Source organism: Diadema antillarum, unplaced genomic scaffold, assembly GCF_040938485.1.
Source record: "Diadema antillarum isolate AM-2024a unplaced genomic scaffold, OU_Dant_1.0 seq00000085_RagTag, whole genome shotgun sequence".
In the NCBI taxonomy this organism is placed as follows: Eukaryota; Metazoa; Echinodermata; class Echinoidea; order Diadematoida; family Diadematidae; genus Diadema; species Diadema antillarum.
In genome coordinates this window covers 1,878,478-1,906,061 of record NW_027271177.1, presented here as the reverse complement: position 1 = coordinate 1,906,061, position 27,584 = coordinate 1,878,478, and the positions used below count along the sequence as shown (strand labels likewise).

Genomic DNA, 27,584 nt, shown 5'->3' with positions numbered 1-27,584 from the left:
GAGATAATGCACTTTTATTTATGTGCTCTGTCCCTGGTCAATCCACAATACATACCTCTTCGTCTTTCCATGCATCTTCCTGCTTACTTGGCTAAAGTGATTAAAAGTGATTAATTACCAGACACACTATGCCATTTATACGCCATGTAATTTTGAATCATAGCGAGCCTCTCAAAACGAGCTACGTGTCGCCAGCTTATTGTTGTTCCGCCTGGCTGCATTTTCTCTGAGAGTGACGAATTGAATTCCCCGTGGTGCCACGGAGCCCACTCACTGAGCCGATTGTGTAGGGAAACGACGTGGGTGTTGTCATTGTTGTGGCTTTGCTGTGAACGGCGTCGTATATTGAAACTATCCTGTCCCAAGGTATATGCGTATACTCCGTTTGGGTCCTTATGTCTGCCACCTTCGAGGTAAGTTTGAAGAAATGAGTGTGTTTGTCGTTTGATGGATGGTAGGTTATTTCGTGACGTTATACAAGAGTATAGTCAGAGAGTATGTTTGCCTCCGTTCCACTGATCCTGTGTCCGCGGAGTTTTAAACACGCTGAATGACTTATTGAATAATAATTATACGTCGGCGCTATTAAAATGATTGAAACCCGGGAAAATGGAGAAGCGAATAAAGTGGCTTAAAGAACTTGAAGCACATATAGCAGTCTGGCCCCACATGTCTTACGAAACTCTGGACTCGGATACACATTAGAGCGAAGCCTGTAAAAATCACACGCCAATAACCGTGAGCACGAACTGGTGAAAAGCTCATTATTACACTGGTCAACAACAAATTTGTTGTCTGCGTTTTTTCAGCTGATTTAGGGTAAACCTGATGCGCTGAATACAAAAATCACATTGGTTTTGCTCAATCAGGTCAAGTTTTTGAGCTACGGCCACATGTCGTTTTTTACGTTTTTGTTCACATTAACGCATGTGTGGAGCATTTTAGAAGAAGTCGGTGGGGGTAAAATGCCATTTTGATTAATTGTTTTGACTGGAACTGTTTATTTTAATGATAAAAAGTATTCGGGTCCGATAGTTCTGGGTGATTATGTCGAAAAGGGATCAGTTTGTAGTGTCATAAAAACCTTGAAATCTTCCATCGCTCACTCAACTACACTGAAGGAGAAGTATGAAGCGGTGAAGTATGTGCTGGAGAAAATTGGTTATGATTAGCATAAGTGGTTTATTTGTGTTGACCTGAAGATGGTGAACTTTTTGTTGGGACGACAGAGTGGCTTCACCAAGTACCCATGTTTTCTGTTCATGTGGGATAGTAGGGACCGTGCTCAGCATTACACGAAGAAGGACTGGCCTGTACGAGAGGAATTGGTGCCTTGCAAAGAAAGGAATGTCATCAACAACCCTCTGGTGGACCGAGACAGAATACTCTTCCCACCGCTGCACATCAAGCTCGGCTTAATCAAGCAGTTCACCAAGGCTCTGGACAAGAATGGTAACTGCTTCACTTACTTGTGCCAGGCTTTTCCAGGATTGTCCATGGAGAAAAATAAAGCTGGCATCTTTGATGGTCCTCAGATCCGTCAGCTCATCAGAGATCCAGAGTTCGAAAACTCAATGAATGAAGTGGAACTGGAACCTTGGAAAGCATTTGTTCTGGTAGTGAAGAACTTTCTTGGCAACATTAAAGCCAGAAACTACGCAGAACTTGTCAACAACATGCTGACTGCTTTCAGAAACCTTGGTTGCAACATGAGCATCAAGATGCACTACCTACTTTCACATATGGACCGGTTTCCTGAGAACCTGGGTTCAATGAGTAACGAGCAGGGAGAGAGATTCCATCAGGACATGAAAGAGATGGAGACCAGGTATCAGGGTCGCTGGGACGCAGTCATGATGGCTGACTAATGTTAGACTCTGAAGAGAGACCTCCCTGATGCTGAGCATTCCAGGAGTTCGAAGAAACGGAAGTTCAAGCCCTGAAGTTTGAACAATGGTGAAGCAACATGCAATTTACGCGTATACTTACCTTTATCAATGCCTACCATTCAGTTTACAGTATTTGATGTTTCTAAGATCAGGTAATCAATATATGTTGTTGGAAAAACATTTTTTTCTCTTAAAAATATATTTAGGGTGATATGTGACAAAAATCAGCTGATAATACCACACAAATGTAATCGATTTTGTCACAAGATCTATTTTTTTTTCAAATCAATTTAACCTGTTGGCCATGCACTTGAACCGAGTGGTCCCTGTACACAGTCTATGTGAATTACAGAATTGAGTATTCAAAGGGTTAACGCAAAAACTTGACCTGATGGAGAGAAACGGATGCCATTTCCTGATTCAGCACTACAAAAATACCCTGAATCAGTTGTAGAAATCAAGACAACATTCAAAAAGTTAAAAATTGTTGCCCAGTGTTATCGACTGTTATTTTCTAGTACCACAGTTTAGGTATGAAGACTTTGGACTCGGTTCACGTATAAGCCTAAGTGGACTTCGAACTCACACTGCAACGCAAAGAACTACTCTCAGCCATGGCGCATGATATACTAATGATGTCTAGAGCATGATATACTGGCGCATTAAGGCTACTTAATGTCATATCATTCTTGACAAATTAGTTTTGTGTGAGATTTCCTGACAGCAATCACACACATCCTGGTGACTTAATCCTATACTTGTCTACATGTTCCACCGCGAATAGCTTCGTACAATAATGTCAGGGAAGCAAGAGTTAATAAGTCCATTGACTCCAACTGATGATTAATCGGTCAATTCTGATTTCTATTTTTAAGATATATATATGTATGTAGAATATTTCATATATATATATATATATATATATATATATATATCACGCACAATTTAAAGATAGTATGTGGCTCTTGTTTGTCACAAAAACGAGAGATACAATTTAGTTTTTTTCTTGTTTGCTTACAAAAGACAAAATCGCAATTAGCATTCTATAAAAATATATTTAAGCATACTCTTCATTGAAAGCATTTTTCGTTGAGCCTTCAGCCAGAAAAGGTTGATTATGACATTATCTTATCATTACACTATGTGTTGTCACATGCAGTTGAGTCATATTGTAACTATATAACTTGCCTTAGTCATATTGTAACTATAATTGGCTCACTGCGTAGTCTTGTCTTCATCCGGATCCTTAAACCCTCGATTTCTCTTTTCACTGAAAGAATCTTTCTGTACTTGATGTGATGTCTAATAGGATACGAATCTACAAAGATGCCGAAAAGAGAGGTGCTGACTTCCCTGGTACTTCTTCGAATGTCCGAACAAATTGGCGTAGCCAGCACTCACCAGGCCGGACTTCATGACTTTGGCGCCGTCCTTGGTTTCGAAAACACCGCTATCCAGGTCGTGATCGTCCGCCACAGCGCGGTTCAGAATCCAGGCGCTGCTTCACTCGACCTCCTGCACAAGTGGGTGGACGCCAATGGAAGCAGCGAAAAGTTTGCATTGAAGCTCCATGAAATTCTTTTAAAAAACGGTTACACCAAGGCTGCAAAGGTGTTAGGCAATGGTAAGCCTATAAGTCGTAGAGGAAGCCAAATTGCGGTGACATTTTTTTTTACTCATAAAGTACCCATGATTTTCACATTCAATCACGATCATCTAATTATACATTGCATTGATGAACGCTTTGTTCTCTTTCTCTTTGCTAATTTTGTAAGTGTATAGTGTATTTACTTTGTTTGATTTTTGAGCGCATAGTGGGTATCCCTCGATATGAAGACAGGTCAGGTTATCTTTATCGGAGGGTTTACACCAATAGCGACTATTCAATAAAGAAAATACGTTACGGACAAGAAAAATGTGGTGGATAAAGTGTATGCGTAATGTTGAACCAAAAATAACATGACGAAGACAGCTGCGATTTGATTATCATCAATTATTTCAAATTCTAATGATGAAAAAAAAAATGTCACCGATTGGCAACGACAGGAACATCTGAACCGATGTAGTTATCAAACGTAATTAAGTCCTCTTCATTTACTCATCACTGACCCTACTTTCCCTTTTGTTTCGTCACTCCAACGCTTTAATCCCCTCCCCCTCCGTACCTGATTGGCTCCCTACTTTACCACTCTTTTTTTCCATCGCCCTGTGTCCCAAGCCAATGTTTATCATTTTGAATCTGATGAAGATTGTGTTGGTATAATAATCTCAGGACCCTCTTAGCTCAATTTTCGTCCAAATACTCTATACATAACATGATGAATATAATCTATAACAAAGTTACAGACACAAGCTAGTTTAATTGATTCACCTCTTACTCAGAATTGTTTCCCGAGCCATCGACGGATAATCCAACAGACTGTACGGACGGTATCCAGGCAGCCGTCGCTGTGCATCCTGAGGACCAAGCTCTGCAGGACAGACTACACAGATTGCAGCAACCAAACTTGCCAGGTAAGTGCTCCCTTGGTACTTCGCAATCAGAACTTTGGCAAACAAAACAAAATACACAAAAACAAAACCCCCAAACACACCCTTTGATATCCTGTGATAGAAAACCTACAAGTGTTATATAATTATGATTGCCGCCTTTCAACGCCTCATCGACTATTGTGACACCACATTAAGAGAGGATTATATTCTTAACACCAGTTGAGTGCTCAAACAGTGAGACACGCTGATGCCAAGTTCCTCGGCGACACGTTGGAATAGCACACTGAAGAGAATAAACAGAGCGAAATTAACGAAAGATGATGAAATGGCGCATTGCAGATGTATACTGGTCAATGATGATCATGATAACATTCTTTGGAATAAAGAAGTTATGTTTGCTTTAATGCCTCAAGTATGTCAGTCGCAACAACACGCACATCAGAATGCCTGATGCCTCACAACTTCTATCGATTACGTAATATCAAACAAAACCATGATCGATATTTCAGTATCCACATCACCCCTCCCCATTAAAACCATCTCTGTTATGTTCCAACTCTCTCATCTTCCCTCTGCGAGCGATGGATGATATAAAGTTTATTGAGTAGAGACGGGAGATAGGTGTGGAACAATGTATATATAGGCCTACAGGTCAATTGAAAGCATGAGCTGGGTACATCGTTCAATGTGACGTACGTGATACTTAATAGATATCGTTGATCTTTGAAAAGGGGTCATAGGTCGCGTTACGACGGACGTTTGGCTTCCTTACTGACTGCAAGTTTTCAACTAATTTTCGATTGAAAGATCTTCGTTTTTTCGGTTTCTTTGAGAAGAGACTTCGTTATAACAGCATAGTAGTAGCAGACATTCCATAAAATTGTCTTGGAAGGAAGTGATTTCAGTGATATTTCTGGATTTCAATTTGGACATTTCTGCATGGAGTGTACATACGCAAAAATGGCCGCACCCAACGCAACGTATGAACGTAACAGCCCGAAGCCTGTCTTCGTGTCAGCGAAAGACATACCGCCTTCTAACACCTCACTGACAGGTGAGCATCTGTACATTTCTCTCATGAAAACCATAAAAACTGAGCACATTGCTGGTATTCAGAGAATTGGTGCACTGTGGCGCCTATATCTAACTGAACACGAAGACCGAGTGAAACTCATTGTGCATGGGTTGTGTATCAATGGAGTGAATGTGGCCGTTCATGATGTGAATCCCTACACTAAAGCAAAAGATGAGCATATGACACGAGTGCTCATCAAAGATCTACCACTTTCGGTGGGGGATGAACTCATCCAAGTCCAAGCTCGAAAGCTTGAAGTGTACGATTCGAGGAGAGATAACACGTCAACAGCTCCGTGTCGGTGGTAGTCTGGGCTCCGTCCCCTTTTCCTTGGTGCCAAGAGAGGGCGCAAACTTTCTGATTGCGATATTCGAGAGACTGCGCGCCCAACGAAAAAGGGTCCGGGAAGAAAGTTTCAGTTTTACGACTTTCCGATCGGATTTTGACTGAACGCGATATATCATTCGCTCTGACAGGTCCCGCCCACCGAGTATGGTAGTAGTCTGTTTATCAAACCAATGTAAATGAAATTTGCGTCTATCTGACTTCGTATGTGATCTATATTAATGACATGTAGATTCATATAGGTCACAAATTGGTTTCAGAGTGTTCAATTCTTCTGAAGAAAAGACACAGTACCTTTTTATTCATAGTAGGCCTAATACGAACACATAATGCTGAATTTACTGCTGAATTTGGATTAGACTAGTCATCGACCGTTATAGGCATTACACAGTTCAGTACCTTTCTCCCAACACCCTGCAGATCTGTCCTTGGTCTCTCTTCCACCCCCCTGGTCCCACCATGGGCGGATGGAGTACTGCATGCATGCATTGCATAATTATGTACCTTACCCAGTATAAAGTGTTTAGTTTGGCCATGGAGCTAAAAACGAATGGCGATCTACGATCGTTTATCTCTCTAGTGATTTCTCTCTATTTTTTTTTCAACTTTGTACAAAAGTATAGGGCCCAATAGTAGCCATGACTATTCGTATCATAATTAGAAATGTTCTTGATTTTGCGATCTTGTTTGTGGCAGTGCAACAGGATTTGGTAAGAGAGAGGTATTTCAGTCGGCTGCTCTGTGTCCGAGTGAATCCATAAACACTTTGAAGAAGGCACTGATTCTAAATATCAAATTGATATTATATGCAAATTGACTGGGTATACTACGACTGCAGTCGACTGTATGTTGTACTTGTGTGCCAATCCTATAAGATGAAGCCTTGAACTTCTGGAATCCCCCCCCCCTTTTTTTTTTAGCCAAGTATAAACGTTAAGTAGGTTTACAATCGGATTTCTATATCTGGAGAACAATAATTCACAACACAACCACAATAGTAAAACTGTCAGCATAGGACCTAAATACCACGCAATTTCAAATAAAAACATCCACAAATCTTTCTGAGTGTGGGATCTGACGCTGAAATCACTAGTGATAAGTGATTTCATCGATAAAATATGTAGCCATCAAAGCTTTATGTGTTATAAAATATAACAGGTTAGAATACAAAAACACGCTTTGATTACGCGAGCATAAAAGGTTTCCCGCGTTGAGCTTCACAAGCTTAGGAATAGTATTTTATCAGTTTTGATTTTAAAAAAATAAGCTGGTATTTTCTTCAGACCTAATTTACCAAAGGAAGATAAAGATATCACATGTTTGATGGAGAAATTACGTGGCAAACCTTATACACGCTATGTATCCAAAATTGAATAGGCATTGTTTTCAGAGAAACTTTATTATTTTGAAGGTTTGATAGCCCCCACCCCCACCCCAAAAAACAAACAAACAAACAAACAAACAAACAAACAAACATCAAACAAACAAACATATGAAACAAGGTTCGTAAATCCAACATATGGAAAAATTGCATACTTATAACCAAACATTCGGAATTACTAACCAATATCGTTTTATATTAACGAACCTTCGGGATTGCAAACTTTTTTTCTTTATATGTCTTTTAGGAGCTATACAAACGAACATTCGGAAGACCAATCCTTTAGTATTTTAAACGAACCTTATTTAGTTTTGGATTACTGAACCATCGTAATAATAAACCCTGAAAATGAACCTTCAGAAAAACAAACTGTAACCAGAAATGAGAAATTTCTGACTCCAGAATTATTCAGCATTTAACAATCCCAGCGGATCGATTATTATACAATTCTGATATTCACATTGCATTATAAAGATGATGCCATGTAACCATCAGGAGGTAAACTAGCTATAATCATCAAGAAGGCAAGAGAGCCTCCTTGATATAACAGACAAACTCCACAACACCATGCTGAAGGGCATAGATATAAATCAGACACTTGCTTATATCGTATAGTGCAAAATAGATTTATTAATTATTCATTTAAACTTTATGATACCACAGTCTACGGGGTTCACCCCTCAGAACAACACGACATGATAACAACATGGTATGGTCTCCTATAAAGTTTATCTAGCTGCCCTAGATTTTTAATCCTTCATTGTTGGACGATTTTTAAAGATGTTCATTAACAGCATGATTAAAGGAGAAATATCTGGTATTTCCAATGAAACATAATACTAGTATGAACGTTACCGTTACGACAAAATTGCAATATGTCGATCGTGTCCCACACTGCGCATCATCAATTTTTATACTATCCACGCAGCTGATGTTCAATGCATATAAATGCAATTTTACTAATAGCTGGGCTCGAAAGTTATATCATCTTAGTGTTAGATGCACCCTATTATACCCCTGTTCAAATTATGTTAGATTCTTTGAAATTACAATCCGTTAAACATAGACTGGAATATAATTATAATGTATTTATGTACAAGATTTTGAAAGGCCTTGCTCCCGAATATCTAAGACGAGTTTCACCTCAGCGAATTAATCCATACTCTATACGAGATCAGTCTCCATGCACCAACTATATCTAGCTAAACCCAAGTCCGAGTATAAAAAGCAGTCTTTTTCATACACAGCAACGAAGCTATATAACTCTCTACCCGTGTTTGTTAAAGGACAAGTTCACCTTCATAGACATGTGGGTTTAGTGAATGCAGCAATATTAGTAGAACACATCAGAGAGAGTTTGAGCAAAATCGGACAATCCGTTAAAAAGTTATGAATTTTTGAAGTTCCTGCTCAGTCACGGCAGAATGAAAAGACTACTATAGCTTGTGATGTCACATGAGTACAACGATATAAAGAAAGAATAAAGAAAATTCAACAAATTTCCATTTTTCTCGCATAACAAAAGAACACTCGACTTCTCTCTTTCAGAAGGCAGGGGGAATAATATTACCCTTAACGTATGTCAGTAGCAAGTCGAAGAAATGTGCACTTTACTCAAAAAGTAAGGTTTTGTGAAATTCTCTTTTCATTTTCTTTATAGTTGTACGCATGTGACATCATACACTGTAGTAGTCTTCTCTTCCAGCAGTGACTGCACAGATACTTAAAATATTCGTAACTTTTGAACGGATTGTCCAATTTTCCTCAAACTTTCACTGATGTGTTCTACTAATATTGCTGCATTCTCTCAAGCCTTATGTATATGAAGGTGGACTTGTCCTTTAAATCCTCCGCCTCACTGCCCCTTTTTAAACGCAATGTCCGCAACATCCAGGTGATTACCAGCAGTAGTTAATTTCTCGTTTCTTTGAAAGTTGTACACATGTATTCTTCCTGTCACCTTTCTTTCTCACCCTCTCTTTCTCTCCCCCCTCCCCCCCCCCCTCTCTCGCTCTATCTATCTACAGAGGCTCTCCACTTTTATGAAATGTATTATTGTGTGTGTTTGTATATTATTATTATGTATATATTTTATTGTATCATAAATGTGATTTGTTCCAGCAGGGCTCCCTTGGAAAGCAGGCCTTGCGGCTTGAATGGGACTACCCTGCTTTTATAAAGAAGACAATAAATAAATTAAAAAAAAAAATCATCTGTGATGTGTAAATATTTGCTAAACCATTTACTTCCGGGTATTGCTTTCCAATAGGTGATCTTCAACCATACAGACAAGAGAAAGTCCACTCCCATTAAAAAAAGAGAAGTAAAATGCATGTCTTTTCAACAGTATGGTTTTGCGGGAGGTAATTTGCTAGTCGTATCTTATTCAATTTTGCCCCCATTTTTTTTTTTTTGGGGGGGGGGGGTGTGTGTGTATAAATGAGAATGACCTGTAGGCCTCCTGCATTCACATTGATGAGCACCCATTAAAAAGAAGTGTTCGCTTTCAAAGTCATAAGACAATTTGAGTCGCTGTAATGATGAGAAGCATTCTGCTTCTCATCATTACAATGTCATGCTGTATTATCATCCTTCGATCAACGCGGCTTAATGTGTAGCATTACAAGTTTGTTTCCTTTTGCTCTGTTTTGCTTTACTGCTATATAGGTTAGCACTAACACCTTTTCAGGGAAAATAGATGCGTGTAACACTCCTGTTACCGGTAGGCCTACTTCAAAATCCATTCAATTAATAAAATTAAAAGAATTGGCATATTGTTATCGCCACGTATCAGCACATGCCATGTGAACATAACAGCGGGTATTGTTGTGATGGTTAAGTGTGCTATTTACAAGTACATAACTATATACAAACCCTTAAATCTTTTAAGTTTCGGCTAATGAAAATTATTTCATTATCAGAAAAAAAAAAATAGTGAGCAATAGTTTATTGCGAATAAATGAACCTTCGGAATAACAGGCATAGCTTTCTGATTAAAGAGCCTATCAGTTTGGAAGAACGCACCATTTTAACCAGCACCATATTCCTCACGAATATAGCACTTTCAGCATAATCTGTTTTAAAGACAAGCCACAAGTGTTTTGGTAATAGGACGCATGGAACAATGTTGCTTTTACGTTTAGATGAAATAGTTTGACTATGAAAGTTCTTACTATGAATAAATCCCCTCAGAGCGTTTGTATAAGTTTATAATTGGATGAATCCTGCGAGTTATGTTGGTCAGGGAGTGAGTTTTCGTAACGTATACGTTTCCCACCTGCACTTTTTCCATGGAAATGAGATAATAAAGTTACTTTAATGTGTTCTATAGTGAGATATGGGAGGAGTTGCTTGTAGTTGAGCTATAAGGCTGTCATAATCCTTGAGGAGAAATCTCATAGCAGGGTATCACGTATGTTTCGTTGAATCTTGAAATACCTTATGGAATTCGTCAGTGAAATCCGTCTGTATTTGACTCGATCTACTGAGTATATAAAAAAAATAACAAAAACACGAACCTCTTCGTTATCCTATATACCCGCAGGCGCAATCCAATGAATTTCACGTGCCTTTGTTGACCATGACAATTTTTTTTAATTCCTATCTACAATCAGGCTTAAAGGACAAGTCCACCTTCATAAATACATAAGGATTAAGATAATGCAGCAATATTAGTAGAACACACCAGTGAAAGTTTGAGGAAAATTGGACAATCCGTTCAAAAGTTACGAATATTTTAAGTATCTGCGCAGCCACTGCTGGAAGAGAAGACTTCTACAGTGTATGATGTCACATGCGTACAACTATATAAGGAAAATAAAAAGAGAATTTCACAAAACTTTACTTTTTGAATAAAGTGCACAGTTCTTCGACTTGCTACTGACGTATGTTAAGGGTAATATTATTCCCCCTGCCTCTGAAAGAGAGAAGTCGAGTGTTCTTTTGTTATGCGAGAAAAATAGAAATATGTTGAATTTTCTTTATTCTTTCTTTACATCGTTGTACTCATGTGACATCACAAGCTATAGTAGTCTTTTCATCCAGCCGTAACTGAGCAAAAACTTCAAAAATTCATAACTTTTTAACGGATTGTCCGATTTTGCTCAAACTCTCACTGATGTGTTCTACTAATATTGCTGCATTCCCTCAACCCACATGTCTATGAAGGTGAACTTGTCCTTTAAGCCTGATTGTAGAGACAGAAATATATTTTGGCACGATCGACTATTTGAGTCTGGTTCCTACGTTGGATATTTTGTAATGATAATGATGTTATTACTATTATTTATTATCATTACCATTTATTTATTTATTTTTTTTTTGGGGGGGGTCTGGTTTTAAATAATTATCTTTGGTAGAGTTGCTTTACCAAAAATATAACTTCTGTGGCACGGGATCCCTTAAATCTATTTGAATTTTTTCCAGAATGGATAATATTGTTGAATCATTATTTTTAGAAATTTACATCCCAGGGATTAGGAATATTGTGGTCGGCATTATGTACAGACCTCCAAACTCCAATATCAAAGATTTTTTTAACTTACCTTTCAGATTTGATAAAATCCCCAGTTTTTAAAAATAAGGATTGTTTCTTCCTCGGCGACTTCAATATTGACTTACTCAAGTTGGAAAATGATACTGCCGCACACGAGTTTCTTCAAACATTTTTGTCCTCTTCTTTTCTTCCGCTTATTTCGAAACCTACGCGTGTCACTGATCACTCTGCTACTCTGATCGACAATATGTTTTTTAATACCCTACCCCTTATTAATTCTTATATAATTCTTTCAGTTCTATCTTGTCTATGAGTCCCCCTTTATTAGTTTCGTCGTCCCAGTTTCGTTTTATGTTTACTCACCTGAGTATGTATGTCTGTTTGATACTCTATCTTCCTAGTGGGCTTCCAGACTTTTTTCTTTTTTACTTTATTCCCAGTCTTTCTTCCCCTTTTTGCATCAGTTCAATTTCTATTGACATTCTTTACTTGAGGGGCCCACATTCTACAAGCATAGTCTTTTTAGTGGGTCCCTCCATTTTTCGATGTCTTACGTATTATATCGTCTTTATCACTTCAGTCAATTTTCATTACAACGTATTTCTTATCCCAAGGTTCCTCGATTATATTTTTCTCAATTTACTTTGTTTTGACTATGCAACCTTATTCTCTGTTACCAAAGAAAGTGAAATGTTTATGTTCTTTTCGAAAAATGAAATAAAGCATGAATTGAATTGAATATTGATCAAAAGTCATGTATATGAAGATCACATTAGTTTAGCGGATATAGTGGGATTGACCCTTTTACGGAGGTCACTCTGTTATTCTCGGAGGAATCAATCTAAAATAAAGTCTGTAATCTTCAATAAGCCTATAATGTCCAATGAAACATTTTTTTTTCATCGTATTATAAAATTGTGGAGATATACAGCTCCCCTATTTGGATGGAGGCTACGTTTCATGAAAAAAACTTCTCTCTCATAAGACACACAGACTTTACTTCTCTTGTATACATAATATAGCTTCATAATTATGAGAGTATTTGGAATTTCCTTGATTTTATGTGACAACTTTTATATGATGACTTCATGAAATCATGGAATTGGCAGCTTGTCTCTCATCATGCATAAAGAAAGCATAGGCCTACATAATGCAGTATGAGCAGGCGGTCGAAGTGGGCTCAACTTCACAACAAAAACCTCTATTTGGTGGACATTGCTGTAGTGTATAGTCAGGGAGGTGCTATAGCACCTCCCTGGTATAGTGGAGGTGGGCAGCACTACCACACACTACCAGTGGGAGTGCGATCAGCTGGTATTCTCATTAACTAGTAAAACTGTCTGATTGACTGCGAGTCATGAATATTCATGACCACTCTAGCGTGAACTCTTGACCCTGCTCGATCCGGCGAAAGTATTTTACTGGACTCTTTTTTCTCGGGTATCGCAGTTCTCGGCGTATCGCAATCCTCGGGTGTCACGCCCTCATACGGCTTGACGTGTACACGATCACTGCTACGAGTAAAAAGAGTCCAGAAGCTAGACTATGTCGGTGGTCGCTTGACAACCTGCCTGAACGGTGATCGGATTGTGTACATTGACCCCCCCCCCCCCCCCCCAGCAAACCCCTCCCTAGATTCTTGACCATAGGCAATACTTTTCGTACGAGAGTTTTCCATGCTGGTCAGCCAGAGAAGCATGAAAGTACAGCCGTGTGTTCCAAATGTCTCGACTCGGGGCATCATGCTTCAACGTGCCAAAATCCTGTCAAATGCCGCTCATGTAAACAACCAGGGCACTACAGCCACAGTTGCCCGGCAACCAACGCTGCTCAGGAACGAGACGCAGACAATGGGCTTCCAGCCGACAAGTTCACGAACGACTCGGCGAGCACTCCCCACCATGAAGAATTACGTAACACAGCTTCTGCACGGTTGACCGAAGATGACGCATCATCAGTGAACAATGCTCCACGCACGCGAAGCAACAACGCAGGTACATCCCAAGGGGAAACCAGCACACGCGTGAAACAACCCCGCCAAGTGGAAATCTCCGATTTCTTGCGAAGCAAAAATCCCACCAATGCATCGGCCCAGCAGGGATATGATCTTCGCCGCAAACAGAGCACAACCAACGACGAGGAGGAAGGGGATTTTTCTTCTTCTTACTCGAGCTCTAGCGATGAAGAGAGGTCTCCGTTATCGCCTGAAACACCCACGCCAGTCAAAAGCAAACATGGAAAGACTGCTGCAAAAAGGAAAAACAAAGGAAACAACACAAGTAAAAAAAGATGAATGTGAAAGTATTTAAGTAATTATAGTTCATAAACTCGAACACAACACAATGGCGAAACATAATAATAGACAACGCTAAACGAAACAACTGCAACTTATGGAAAAGGAAAAAGCAAAAAATGGAATGAAAAGGTAAATTTATTTCATTTTGTTTCCCTTAACGTAAGGGGAATGCGTGATCAGATGAAGAGAAAGAAAATATTTACATGGATTCATGCACAGAAAACTGATATTGCATGTCTTCAAGAGACATATTGGACTAAAGACATAGAAGAACAAGTGGTTAAAGACTGGAGTGGTCGTATATTTTTTTGTAATGGTTCAAATCATGCCAGAGGTGTTTCAATTTTATTACGAAAGAACTTACCTGTAGAAGTGATAAATACTTATTATAAAGGTGATGGAAGATTTATTGCTCTCCGGCTAGGTTATCAAAAATGTTTCTATTTACTCATAAATATATACGCTCCTACAAAACCACGAGATAAACAAATGTTTTATAGAAATGTATTGGTATGGTTCAATAAGATTAAGAAAGTTAATGATTTGATTATTTGTGGAGGAGATTGGAATACACCGCAAAACCCTCAAATAGATACTAGGGGCGTTTCTCAAAAACGCAAGCTTTTACAACCCTTTCAAAAATTTATTCAAGTAAACAAATTAATAGATGTCTGGAGAAAGATGTATCCCCATAAAAAACAATTTACCTGGCGTCAAGTTTCTTTAGGTATTTATTCTCGCCTTGATTATTGGCTGGTGTCTTCTTCTATATGTGATTTTGTGCTTAGTACGGATATTCGTCCAGCACTCAAATGCGATCACAACGCAGTATCGCTCAAGTTGAGGGTCTCAAGCACCCCTCGGGGTAAATGTTATTGGAAAATGAATAATGTTTTGTTACTAAATGAAGAGTTTAAATATTATATTAAGAATGTGATTAAGAAAGTTAATATGGAGTATTATAATGAAAATTCACAATTGAGATGGGAAATAATTAAAATTAAAGTTAGAGAATTGACAATTAAATATTCAAAATGTAAACAAAATTTGTTGAATGAGAGAATTAAACAGTTGCAACAGAAATTTTCAGATTTAAGTGAAATGGTAGATAACAATGGAAAAAGTGAAGATATTCAAGAAATGAAAAATGTTCAGAAAGAATTAGATGAGATATATACGCACAAATGTAGAGGTGCATATGTAAGATCAAGAGAAAAGTGGATGGAGTTTGGCGAGAAGTCAACCAAATATTTTTTAAAGCGAGAAAAAATGAATGGAGTTAAAAAAGAAATTGATTGTGTTATTGAAGATGGTAAAAAAATATTTTGTCAAAGTGAAATTTTGAAAAGTATGGTGAAGTATTATGAAAAATTATATTCTGATACAAATATTGTTGATGATAATGAATTAGATATTTATTTGAAAAGAACAAGGTTAAGTGAGTTAGATGAATTGGATGCAAATAGTTGTGAAGGAATGATTACAGAAAAGGAATGTTATCAAGCCGTTATGTCTATGTCAAATAACAAGGCACCTGGGTGTGATGGGTTAGGTATTGAATTTTATAAATGTTTCTGGATGGATATAAAAGATTTATTGGTTGAGAGTTTAAACGAAGCTTATGTTAAAGGGGAGTTATCTGAAAGTCAAAAGCAAGGAGTCCTCACACTTAACAAAAAAGGAGATAAACGAATTTTAGATAATTGGAGACCGATATCATTATTAAATAGAGATTATAAGATAATTGTTCGAGTTATGTCTCAGCGATTACAAAGAGTGATTCACAAAATAGTTTTTTGTGATCAGACCGGTTATATAAAAGGGCGTTCAGCTGTAGACAATTTGAGATTGATTCAAGATATTATTGATTATTGTCATGCATTTAAAAAGGAAGGTATACTTATTTTTTTTGGATTTTCAAAAAGCGTTTGATTGTGTGAGTCATAAGTTTCTTTTGCAAGTTTTAAGAAGGTTTAATTTTAAGGAATCATTTATTAAATGGATAGAGGTTTTATATACGGATGTAATGGCAAAGGTTATTAATAATGGATGGGTTACAAATGTACATTCAAAATCAAAAGGGGTATAAGACGGGGTTGTCCCCTATCAGCGTTATTATTTGTTTTAATAGTTGAGGTAATGGCAACACGTATACGTTCTAATATGAATATACACGGTATTAGTATACCAGTTTATGATGATTCGTCTTATGATGTTTATGATATACGTATTTCACAGTTAGCTGATGATGCTACATTAATTGTTGACTCGGTAGAGTTGGGTAATATTGCAATGAAAGAGGTATTAGTTTTTGGTGAATATGCGGGGTTAAAGTTAAATTTTCAAAAAACAAAAATATTACCATTGAATATTGATATTAATGAAGTAAATTGTTAAGAAAATTTAGAATGGACAGAAGAGCCGGTTACATATCTTGGTGTTGTCTTGTGTCAGACAGAAAATGAATTTAATTGTTTGAATTGGTTAGTAAAAATTGAAAAAATTCAGCGAATAATAACAATGTGGAGAATGAGAAATTTAACGTATTATGGGAAAGTAGTTATTATTAAATCTTTACTTGTATCTCAGTTGATTTATCTTTCAACTTGTTATAGAATTCCTCAGAAATATGTAAAACAGTTGAATAAGATATTATTTTCATTTCTGTGGAATTCTAAAAGAGATAAAGTTAAAAGAGCGGTTGTAATGAATGGTGTTTTACAAGGTGGGTTAGGAATGATTGATTTAGATGCAAAAATGAATTCACTTAGGCTTTCTTGGTTGCCGAAATTATTAGATACTAGTGATAAATCCTGGAAATATATATGTAAATTTTGGTTAAATAGAATCGGAGGGGTTTATCTATGTTTACATTATAATTGTTCAGCAACAGATATGATTTTATTGTGTAAAAGATATAAATTACCGGTATTTTATTCTGATCTTCTTTCTACATGGGCAAAAACACATTATACAAATATATTGCAGGTGACTGATATATCAAATGAAATCATTTGGAATAATACGAACATCAAGTATATGAATGAAGTTTTATTTAACAGATACTGGATTGAAAAAGGTATCATTTATGTTAAACAATTGATAGAAAATGACTCATGGAAAAATCATGAACAAATATATGAGACAATGAACTTGACTTCTTTATTAATATTGTTTCAATATGAAAGAATTAAAAAGGCACTGCCACAGGTGTGGTTTGATTATTTGTGTAAAAGGCAATGTACCAGAGATGTTTTGTGTAATAAAGAATTGTTTCAAATAAATACTGGAGATATAATTGAGTTGATAGTTTTAAAGACAAAACAGTTTTATTCGTTACTGCTGGATGAAAAGAAATCCGAGCTAAGTGTAATATACTTTTGGACAAAGACATTATATATACCTCCAGAATTTGATTGGAAGGTGTTATTTGATTTCAAGTTTGGAAAATTATTTAATAATAAAATAAAGAAATATAGTTTTAAGTTATTACATAGAATTTTACCATTTAAAAAAAAATTAGTGAAATGGAGAATTATGTCTGATATGATTTGTAAGAAATGCAACGAAGTTGAATCGATTTGGCATGTCTTGTTACATTGCCCAGATACGAAGTTATATTGGGAAAAAATATCAAATTTTATATGCGCTTATTTTCATATTGATATCACTGTAAATGAACGAATGCATGGGCGTCACCAGGGGGGGTGCGTTGGGTGCGAACGCACCCCCCTTCAGATCCTTAAAAAAAAAAAAAAAAAAAAAAAATCAGTCTGCGAGCGACCTCAACGTCGGACGCTAAATAATTATTCTTTTCTACTTTTTTTAATATATTTTGCACCAGGGACACACACACACACACACACACACACACACACACACGCACAACTCGTTGGCAAAAACAATTCGCACCCCTGGTTCTGGCAGCACTGATTTTATACATATCTATTGGTATTCTACAGTGTTTACTATTTATCGACCGTACTGTACATCCGTACGATACGGAGCACTTATTCACGTTTGCATGTACGTGTGCTACTTACAAGTATGTAGGGTCTATGTACGTTACTTCTGACCAATCCATATTGCCAGCCCAAGAGCGAGCCTTAGCCTCATTAAAAAAAAAAAAAAAAAAAAAAATGGAGGGGCAAGCATATTAATTGCCCCCCCCCCCCGTAATTAATAATTCCCGAAATGAGAAGATTTTCTTGCTTTTGAAAGAAAACAAAAATGTTGCCCCCATGAAAATATTGGAAGGCAAGCGCACCATTTGCCCCACCCCACATAATCATAATTCCCGCGATGAAAAGATTTTCTTGCTTTTTTGTTAGAATTCAAGAAATCTGTCCAATTATTTCACCCAAAAGCAATGGCGTAACTACGGAGAGGGGGGGGGGGGGTGCGCCCCCTCCCAATCCGCTGGTTAAAAAAAAGAAGGATTTCCCGAAATAGTAGTTCAAGTGTTAGTAAACTGCTTTTGAATGAAAGGGTGATCCAGAAATAAGATATCTTTCTATGATTTCTTTTAACCATAATTAAATAGGTATATAGTGTGAAACATTGTTCAAAAAGCCCGGACCCGACAAAAGATTGTGATTCCTGGTTGGCATTCTGCATATAAGCAGGATGTGCGCAGTGTACCCAAAGCGAAAAAATATACTTGTAGCTACAAACGGCAGTTTGGGGACTGTAAAATGTCAAAATTTTCAAGCTCGCTCGCTCTGTTCGCTCGCATTTAATCTTTATGCCATTCTACTGATGTTGCTGCCAGTAATTGCCTGCAGTTGCGCCCGGTGCGCCCCCCCCCCCCTTTAATTTCCAAAGCGAAAAAATATGGATAAGAACGGCAGTTTTTGGACTGTAAAATGTAAAATTTTCAAGCTCGCTCTCTTCACTCACTCGCATTTAATCTTTATGCCATTCTTCTGATGTTGCTGCCAGTAATTGCCGGCAGTTGCGCCTGGTGCGCCCCCCCCCCCCCCCCTTAATTTCCAAAGCGAAAAAATATACACCTGTAGCTACAAACGGCAGTTTGGGGACTGTAAAATGTCAAAATTTTCAAGCTCGCTCGCTCCGTTCGCTCGCATTTAATCTTTATGTCATTCTTCTGATGTTGCTGCCAGTAATTGCCGGCAGTTGCGCCCAGTGCGCCCCCCCTTAATTTCCAAAGCGAAAATGGCTAAGAACGGCAGTTTTTGGACTGTAAAATGTAAAATGTTCAAGCTCGCTCTCTTCGCTCGCTCGCATTTAATCTTTATGCCATTTTTCTAATGTTGCTGCGAAAAAATATAGCTACAAACGGCAGTTTTTGGACTGTAAAATGCAAAATTTTCAAGCTCGCTCATTCCGCTCGCTCGAATGTAATCATTATGCTCTCTTGATATTGCTGCCAGTATTTGCCAGCAATTGCGCCCGATGCGCCCCCTTAAATTCTAAAGCGAAGAAATATAGCTACAAACGGCAGTTTGTTTGTTTTTTACTGTAAAATGTCAACATTTTCAAGCTCGCTCGCTCGCTCGCTCGCATTATCTTAATTGTTACGCAATTCTCCTGATGTTGCTGCCAGTAATTGCCGGCAGTTGCGCCCGGTGCGCCACCCCCCCCCCCCCCGAAAAAATATGGCTCCAAATGGCAGTTTTTGGACTGTAAAATGTCAAAATTTTCAAGCTCGCTCTCTTCGCTCGCTCGCATTTAATTGTTATGCCATTCACCTGATGTTGCTGCCAGTAAAATTGCCAGCAGTTGCGCCCGGTGCGCCCCCCCCCCCTTAATTTCCAAAGCAAAAAAAAAAAAAAAAAAAGTGTGGCTACAAATGGCAGTTTTTGGACTGTAAAATGTCAAAATTTTCAAGCTCGCTCGCTCTTAATTGTTATGCAATTCTCCTGATGTTGCTGCCAGTAATTACCGACAGTTGCGCCCCGTTACGCCCCACCCCTCCTTTATTTCCAAAGCGAAGAAATATGGCTCCAAATGGCAGTTTTTGGACTGTAAAAATAATGTCAAAAATATTCAAGCTCGCTCTCTTCGCTCGCTCGCATTTAATTGCTATGCCATTCACCTGATGTTGCTGCCAGTAATTGCCAGCAGTTGCGCCCGGTGCGCCCCCCTTAATTTCCAAATCAAATAGATATGGCTACAAACGGCAGTTTTTGGACTGTAAAATGTCAAAATTTTCAAGCTCGCTCGCTCGCTCGATCGCATTTAATTGTTATGCAATTCTCCTGATGTTGCTACCAGTAATTACCGGCAGTTGCGCCCGTTGCGCCCCCACGCCTCCTTTATTTCCAAAGCGAAAAAATATGGCTCCAAATGGCAGTTTTGGGACTGTAAAATGTCAAAATTTCCGAACTCGCTCTCTTTGCTCGCTCGCATTTAATTACTATGCAGTTCACCTGATGTTGCTGCCAGTAATTGCCAGCAGTTGCGCCCGGTGCGCCCCCCTTAATTTACAAAGCAAAAGAATATGGCTACAAACGGCAGTTTTTGGACTGTAAAATGTCAAAATTTTCAAGCTCGCTCGCTCCCCTCGCTCGCATGTAGTCGTTATGCCATTCTCCTGATATCGCTGCCAGTAATTTGTCGTTTCACACCGTCATTCCATAATCCATTTATAGGGGTATACAACCCCTCCGGCACTTCCACACCCTCCCCCCACCCTTGCTCGCTCCTTCGCATACTAACCCCCCCCCCCCCCCCCCCCCAAGATGAAATCCTAGCTACGCCGGTGCCCTTTCCCCGCTTGGTTTCCCTAAAAAAACAGTAAAAGTCTGGGGATTGAGAGCTTCCTATATTCCAAATGTCTGTCAAAAAAATCTCGTAAACATTTAGTGTCAAAACGCACCCCCCTTGAAAAAAAGCTGGTGACGCCCCTGGAATGATATTAACAGGAATAGATGTAAGAGATAAATCTTTGATGTTGTTAAATTTGATATTAGTTTTTGCCCAATACACGATTTTTCGTTTGTATATACTTAGCAATTATACCGCAAAAGCAACGAATGTATACGCATTATTGATTAACTTTAGAACAGAGCTCAATATGAATTTAAAATTTTTAGTAAAAAAAAACTTACTTGATTTCACGAAAAGGCAACTTCATGAATTAGAGCAGAAGTTGAATCACATAAATGATATTTGATTAACTGTGGATGCGGAAATTAATATGTTGAGGTAATGTCACACTTATGAAGTATTTCGGATATATTTGAAGTATGTAATTTCCAGAGGAATCGAAATTCATGTGATGATTATGATTTTGACAATTTATTGTTCTATGTTCGTATATTTTGTTCTCTGTATAGATTCTGTGAACCTTTTTAGATATTTGAAATGAAATAAAGTCCCTCGAAGGAGGATAAGGAAAAAAAATATATAGATATCGTTATTATAATTTAAACTCATTTTGAGTAGCAGTTTAAACTTTAACATTCCACATATATTTTGATTGCAATCCGCTTTAAAAATACATCGCTGCCGGGTCGACATGTTTGCTAGCTCTATCAACTTGAAGTTGGAGCCGAGCTAAATTTCATTTGAAAAGTGGTTGTGTTATAGGTAATGCAGATTATTTATAATGATAATTTATGTGTTGACGTGGCCTTTTTATGTCATGTTTATACCTAGATTTGCCCAAGCCAGAGACGGAACAACCTGTTGCTGTTGCAGATAAGACACAAGGAGAAAACAGGCCCAAAACGGGTAAGTTGTTATCATAAGAATTTCTGCAACGTGATATAGTTTTATCTATCTATCCACCAATCATATGATACATGTATTTATAATTATCTCTCTGGCTATCTACCCATCAAACTGCATAATTATTTTTCTATCAATCTAACCATCAAACTGTATATCTCTCGCTATTAATCCATCTATGAGTATATCCATTCTGAATTTGTGCAATTGTATTTCTCCCTTTACCTACCTGTCTGTCTCGTTGACTGTCTGTCTGTCTGTCTGTCTGTCTGTCTGTGTCTCTCTCCAGCTATTCTTTAACCCTTTGCATGCTACATTCATTTACTTTCCATAGGCTTGTGTGTGAAATTTGTGCACATCATATTCATCGGCACAGAAAGGGTAAATCCTTTGTCATTTCGTTAATCCAAGAGTAAGTAGTAGAAAGGAGCATGTTGTATGAACAAATTTGTCGGATAAACTATGACAAAAAAAGGGAAGAAAATTGTGAAATGAATTCTCAGATTACCATGCATTAAGGTATGATTGCTAGACAACCCTCTTTGATATCTCATATTATCTTTCAGCAGAGCCAGGGAAGGCAGCCAGGAGTGAGGGGCAGACACAGAAAGGGGCAGGTGGGAGTGAGGAGCTCACATCCAAAGGGACAACCAGCAGCGAGGGGCAGACACCCGCAGGGACAACCAGCAGCGAGGGGCAGACACCCAAAGGGGCAGCCAGCAGTGGTGGGCACACGCACGGAGGACACGCACACGATGAATCGGCGCCGGTTTCTACGAGGGATCGCATCATCACACTGATCACGACAATAATTGTAGCCATTCTTGGAATCACCTACATCCAGTACCGCGATTTCTCATGAGAGTTCTCGGCCTCTAACCACTCACTGACCTCGGTGACCCTCAGGGAGTTTTTCCCCTAAAGATTTTCTCCAGTTTGTACCACTATTTCTGATTATGTCTATTCATTCCTTGACACGATTCCACCTCGCAACTGATTGACAAAGTACCTTTACCTGGCAAATAAGGTCAATTATATGTGACATAATACACACACAGTCATACACACCTATTGTGATATTTATTATGTGTGTGTATGCGTGTGTGTTTTTATGTGTGTGCATTTGTCAAATTACATATTTACCCGAACATTACGTTTATACATACTTATATGTATTGTCCTAGTAAATGTTCCGTATTTGCAGCTTGCCTATCAAATGGAAGTTGTCTAAAGCTTATAAAGGGTTTTTTTGTTGTTTTTTTTTGCGCAGGGTATACTGTGTCTTCGTAACGTACTCTGAAATGATTATAAGAGTATTCGTTTTGCTTTTTTTTTCGTTCTCAAGCGCTGTGTAGGGGGTTGCGTGTGCAGAAGAATACACTTTTTGTTTTTGTTTTTGTTTTTGGCGAAAGAGGTTGTACACGTCCATTCGTATAGCACACCATCGCGAACGTGAAAAAGACATAGAAAAAAGAAGTGACGCAAAGAGAAAAAGCAGAAAAATCGACTTTGTTGATAAATTCAGCATTTCACCGATTTATGTTCCAGTCTATTTTAACTATATTTGTGTATCGCAGGAAGAAATGTACCACTTATTAATTTTTCAGGTGATTTTTTTTTTCGAACAGACATTAAAGTCTTTTGCTATATAGCAAACGTTAGTGTCAAAGATAATCTGAAGGAAATAACGGACAATTCATGAAGAGTTATGTACGTATGATTGTCAAAGTAGTTAGAATATTGAGTTGACTCCATTGTAAGGTTGTTGGTGCTTTTAAGGCATATACGTTCTACAATTTCCACGAGCTATAGATTAGTGCATCTTTTTTTCAGTTAGTGTAAGAAAAGTGTGTTGTTAAACGTTAATGGAGTTTATCAGGCATTTTCAACCACTATGTATACGCAGTCCTCTCTTTTCTCCCATGAGACCCCCCCCCCCCCCCTTTCACTTCTCTTTCACGCTATATTATCTATCGGCATATCTCTATAGTATACCCCTTTAACTATGTTCAGAGAAAACAGTACTGCGATATCCAACTTTTCAGTACTTAAGTACATGCTTATGCAGTCCATGTATCCTTTCTCTTTATCAATTTCCATCATTCTGCCTTTCTGCTTTGTTCCTATAGATTGCTGCTATTCTATTTTTTGCTTGTATGTTTTCTTTTAAATTTGTAGATGATAGCTCAGATATGTCTCATATCCGTTTATGTGTTTGCGAGAAGGTGGTACTATAGACAGGAAGTTGGAAAACATTGTGTATCATACAGTGCGAATACTGTAGATAACTAAGGGTAAAATGTACCCTTGTTATAAAATTGTCATAGGCTATAAGTGATAATAATTATTGAAATATGATTTACGCAGGGAGATTCTGAAAGCGCCCTATTGACATCGTGTTCAAAGAACGAATCCGTGAAAGTCGGTATCTGCTCTGAAAAGGTGTTATTTGTGTGTGTGTGTGTGTGTGTGTGTGTGTGTGTGTGTGCGTGTGTGTGTGTGTGTGCGTGTGTGTTCTCCGTTTATGTGTTTGGTTAATCATTATTGATCACGGACTTGAACACTGCTATTGTCATTCGGTACGTGATTTAATGGCCTTAAGCTACTCGTCAAATAACGTGTTTGTGCGGCTTCGTAAAAAGTATTGGAGAAAAGATCATTATGCACCATTAGAATTCAGTGAAATAATGTATGAGTTCAAAATATATTTCTCATGAAAATCAACAGCTGATATTATAGCAATAAATCTTGGCCTAATTCATCTCAGTACTATATATTAAGTTTCTGAGCGTTCCTCATTTTTTTTAAAAAGAAATCTTAATTCATATGTCCATTTATATTTAAGAACAAGAACAAAAAATAAAACTGTTTTAGTGCAGTTTTTTTTCTTAATTCTGGGGGCGTGATCTCTCTTTAACGTACGATGTAACTAAATTCTGAGCTTGTGAGCATTTGAGTAAATGTATTACAGTGACTATCATTTCTTGTAGTTCATCTCAAACAAATTTGAAATGCAGAATCTCATGAGGGGAATAAAGGATTTTCCAGTTTCCTAATTTATTGGGTATTGCTCTTTACCTGGCTTCATTTTTACCATGATACGTTCCCTTACATACAATAATATAATATATAGGTACTATGTAGCATGTATATATACATATATACAGTATATCAATCTATATTATATTATATATGTGACCGGCTGGACACGTCCAGTCAGTGTTGACCTACAATAACTCGGGCTCAATTAGACAAAATCAATCACCTGGTTCTATTTAATAAAGACTGGGAGAAGAAGGAATGCTCAAAGATATTTTTTCTGTTTCTGTTACAAAAAAAAGGTGTCTTTATTACTTCACTTTGTTGCAGTATTTCAAACTAAGCCAAAACTCAAATAACTCCAAAATTGTAACATTAGACTGAACACAAAACAAACGAGTTTAAAACAACGAAAAGCAACTTATAGCAAATTAAAAAAAAAAAAACTAATAACAAAACAACACTAAAAGCAACAAGAGGCAATGCAACAACAGCTCTTAAAAGTAACCCAACGGATCTAAAGCAAACGGTTAAAAGTGGCTGATAACAGAGCAACATTTAAAAATAACAAAATGCAACGCAACAAGCAACGAATAACGAAAGTTAAAAGCAAACTTAAACAACGGAACTCAACGCAACACTGTCCGTGTCCCTTTCCCACAGAAGCTCTGACATTACAGCATGTGCAGTGCGCTGGGGTCCATCCACTTGACAGAAGTCTTGGTGTCTTCTTTGTACAAAGGATGAGGGACTGGACTATGCTACAGCCACAGGAGCAGGTTGATTAAAGTGACGTTGCCTGCTTGGACGCCTTCTCAAGAATGATCAAAGGAGGTGCCCCTTGTGAATAACTTTAGGACACGCTTTACCCCTCACAGGGAGATTCCACTTATGGGGGGGGGGGGTGTTCCCCATGATTATGTAAATCACCTTCTGACCTTACACCGCCGTGTATGTACCTCTACCATCCAACTAGAGGACTGTGATATATATTGCATATAAATATGTGTGGATAGAGAATCAAATATATAAACATACATATACTACATGTACATAATATAACAAGCGAGTGTAATCATCACAGGTAAAGGGGGGGGGGGTGAGTGCTGATATTACTGTGACCCTCACATTCGCCACCGTTTAAAACCATTGTTGTCCCCAACAATGTAAATAAAAAACAACATTTAAATGGAATTTAGTCGAGGTCGTATTTGTTGCACGAAGAGGGAAGAGGTTGGGCCTCCATATCTTTGGGGAGATCGTCGTGTTCTCGATGAGCGCCGCTGACGATTTGCATCGACTTCACTGCGCTTCTTCCCTGGAGGATGACTCGAACTTGGGTCCACACGAGCAATACTGCCATCCTCTTCACTCGATACATCTGTACTGTCTTCATCAGCATCGTCTTCACTTTCATTGCTACCCGGCAAAAATGTGCACGCAGTCAGCATATTCCTGTGAAGAGTCCGCTCTCTGCCTGTACTGTCCTCTCTGACAGTGTAGACATCCTGGTCTGGCAGCCTGCGTATCACAGTGTAAGGAGACTCACCCCATTTGTCAGCCAGCTTTTGACGACCTATCAGTGCCTTATGTGCTACGAGTACCTTATCTCCATGTTCAAAGGGAGCATCCTTGGCTTTCCTGTCATACGTGCCTTTCTGCTTGGCGCGAGCACTTTCGGAATTTTCGTGGGCATTTCGATAAGCCTCTTGGAGAGTAAGGCGAAGCTCGTCGACGTAGTTGGAGATGGGTTTGTCGTCATCTTCCGGAGGTGTGCCGATGAGGTCAAGGGGGATACGTGGCTCTCTTCCAAACATCAAAAAGAATGGGGAAAACCCTGTTGATGCGTGTTTGGTGCAATTATATGCGTGGGTGAGAGACTCAACGTGGTCCTTCCAGTTCGGCTTCTGCGATGGCTCCAGTGTTCCTAGCATATTAAGGAGTGTACCATTGAAACGTTCGGTCATTCCATTCCCCTGTGGGTGATACGACGTTGTCCTGCTCTTTTGTATGTGAAGTAGTTCACATAACTCGCGTACTAGAGCTGCCTCAAAACACCTGCCTTGATCACTATGGATGCGTTCAGGTATGCCATAGTGAACTATGTACCTGCTCCACAAAGTCTTAGCCACTGTTTGAGCAGACTGGTCTCTAGTAGGAAAAGCTTGGGCGTGGCGAGTAAAGTGGTCCGTGACCACCAGGACATTCTCTATTCCACCCCGTGACGTCTCTAAGCTAAGGAAATCGATACATACCAGTTCAAGTGGTCTGCTTGACTTGATGGGTTGAAGTGGGGCCTTGGACTTTGCTTCCGTCGTCTTCCGGACAGTGCATCTTCGACACCTCTGGATGTACTGCTGGACGACCGTCTTCATGCCAGGTAAGTAGAATCTGTCTTGCATAAGTGCCAAAGTCTTGTCAAGTCCAAGATGACCCATTTCAACGTGTGCCCTACGGAGAGCCAGCTTCCTCAGACCTTTAGGCAGAACGAGTAGTCTACGATCTCCTCTACTATACCACAGTACGCCATTCTCGCACACGTGCAGTCTATCCCACTGTCGAAGCAGCAAGCGAGCAACGATTGCTTCCTTTCGCAACTGACGTGAGGCTGGTCTCTGTCCGGCTTGAAGGAGCTCGACGACTCGGCTGATAATAACGTCCTCTCTCTGCAGCTGTGCAAGCTCTTCCACATCTACGCCTGCTAACAATGTAGATGAGCCATCATCTTGTTGCTCTGCAGGTGTGACATTAACGTTGCGACTGGCTGCCGCCTGATGCAAGGGTGAGTCATCCTTCGTCTGCTCTGCTGCTGTATCGACTGGCATGTCTAATGCTTGTTTCACATCTGAGGAAGGGGTCCAGGACACCACAAGCTC

The 27,584-nt window shown here is 38.7% G+C and overlaps 1 protein-coding gene across 2 annotated transcripts; it reads left to right on the top strand.

The window, feature by feature from the left end:
- Positions 1–279: 279 nt before the first annotated feature.
- Positions 280–23,597, top strand: LOC139726497 (uncharacterized). Of its 2 annotated transcripts, none has more exons than XM_071637452.1 (5): positions 280–413; positions 3,199–3,513; positions 4,272–4,403; positions 21,598–21,672; positions 22,239–23,597. In XM_071637452.1, the coding sequence occupies exons 1-5, from the start codon at positions 371–373 to the stop codon at positions 22,529–22,531; spliced, it is 858 nt and encodes a 285-aa protein (XP_071493553.1). In that variant the 5' UTR covers positions 280–370; the 3' UTR covers positions 22,532–23,597. The 2 variants fall into 2 exon arrangements, with proteins under 2 accessions (XP_071493553.1, XP_071493552.1); XM_071637451.1 differs by having other exon boundaries at positions 22,236–23,597.
- Positions 23,598–27,584: the final 3,987 nt, after the last annotated feature.

Excerpts from the sequence above, each read along its gene's own strand:
- LOC139726497 (XM_071637451.1), top strand. The coding sequence starts at position 371 with ATGCGTATACTCCGTTTGGGTCCTTATGTCTGCCACCTTCGAG. Across the intron at positions 414-3,198 it reads TTATGTCTGCCACCTTCGAG|GATACGAATCTACAAAGATG; the intron begins GTAAGTTTGAAG and ends GATGTCTAATAG. Across the intron at positions 3,514-4,271 it reads TGCAAAGGTGTTAGGCAATG|AATTGTTTCCCGAGCCATCG; the intron begins GTAAGCCTATAA and ends CCTCTTACTCAG.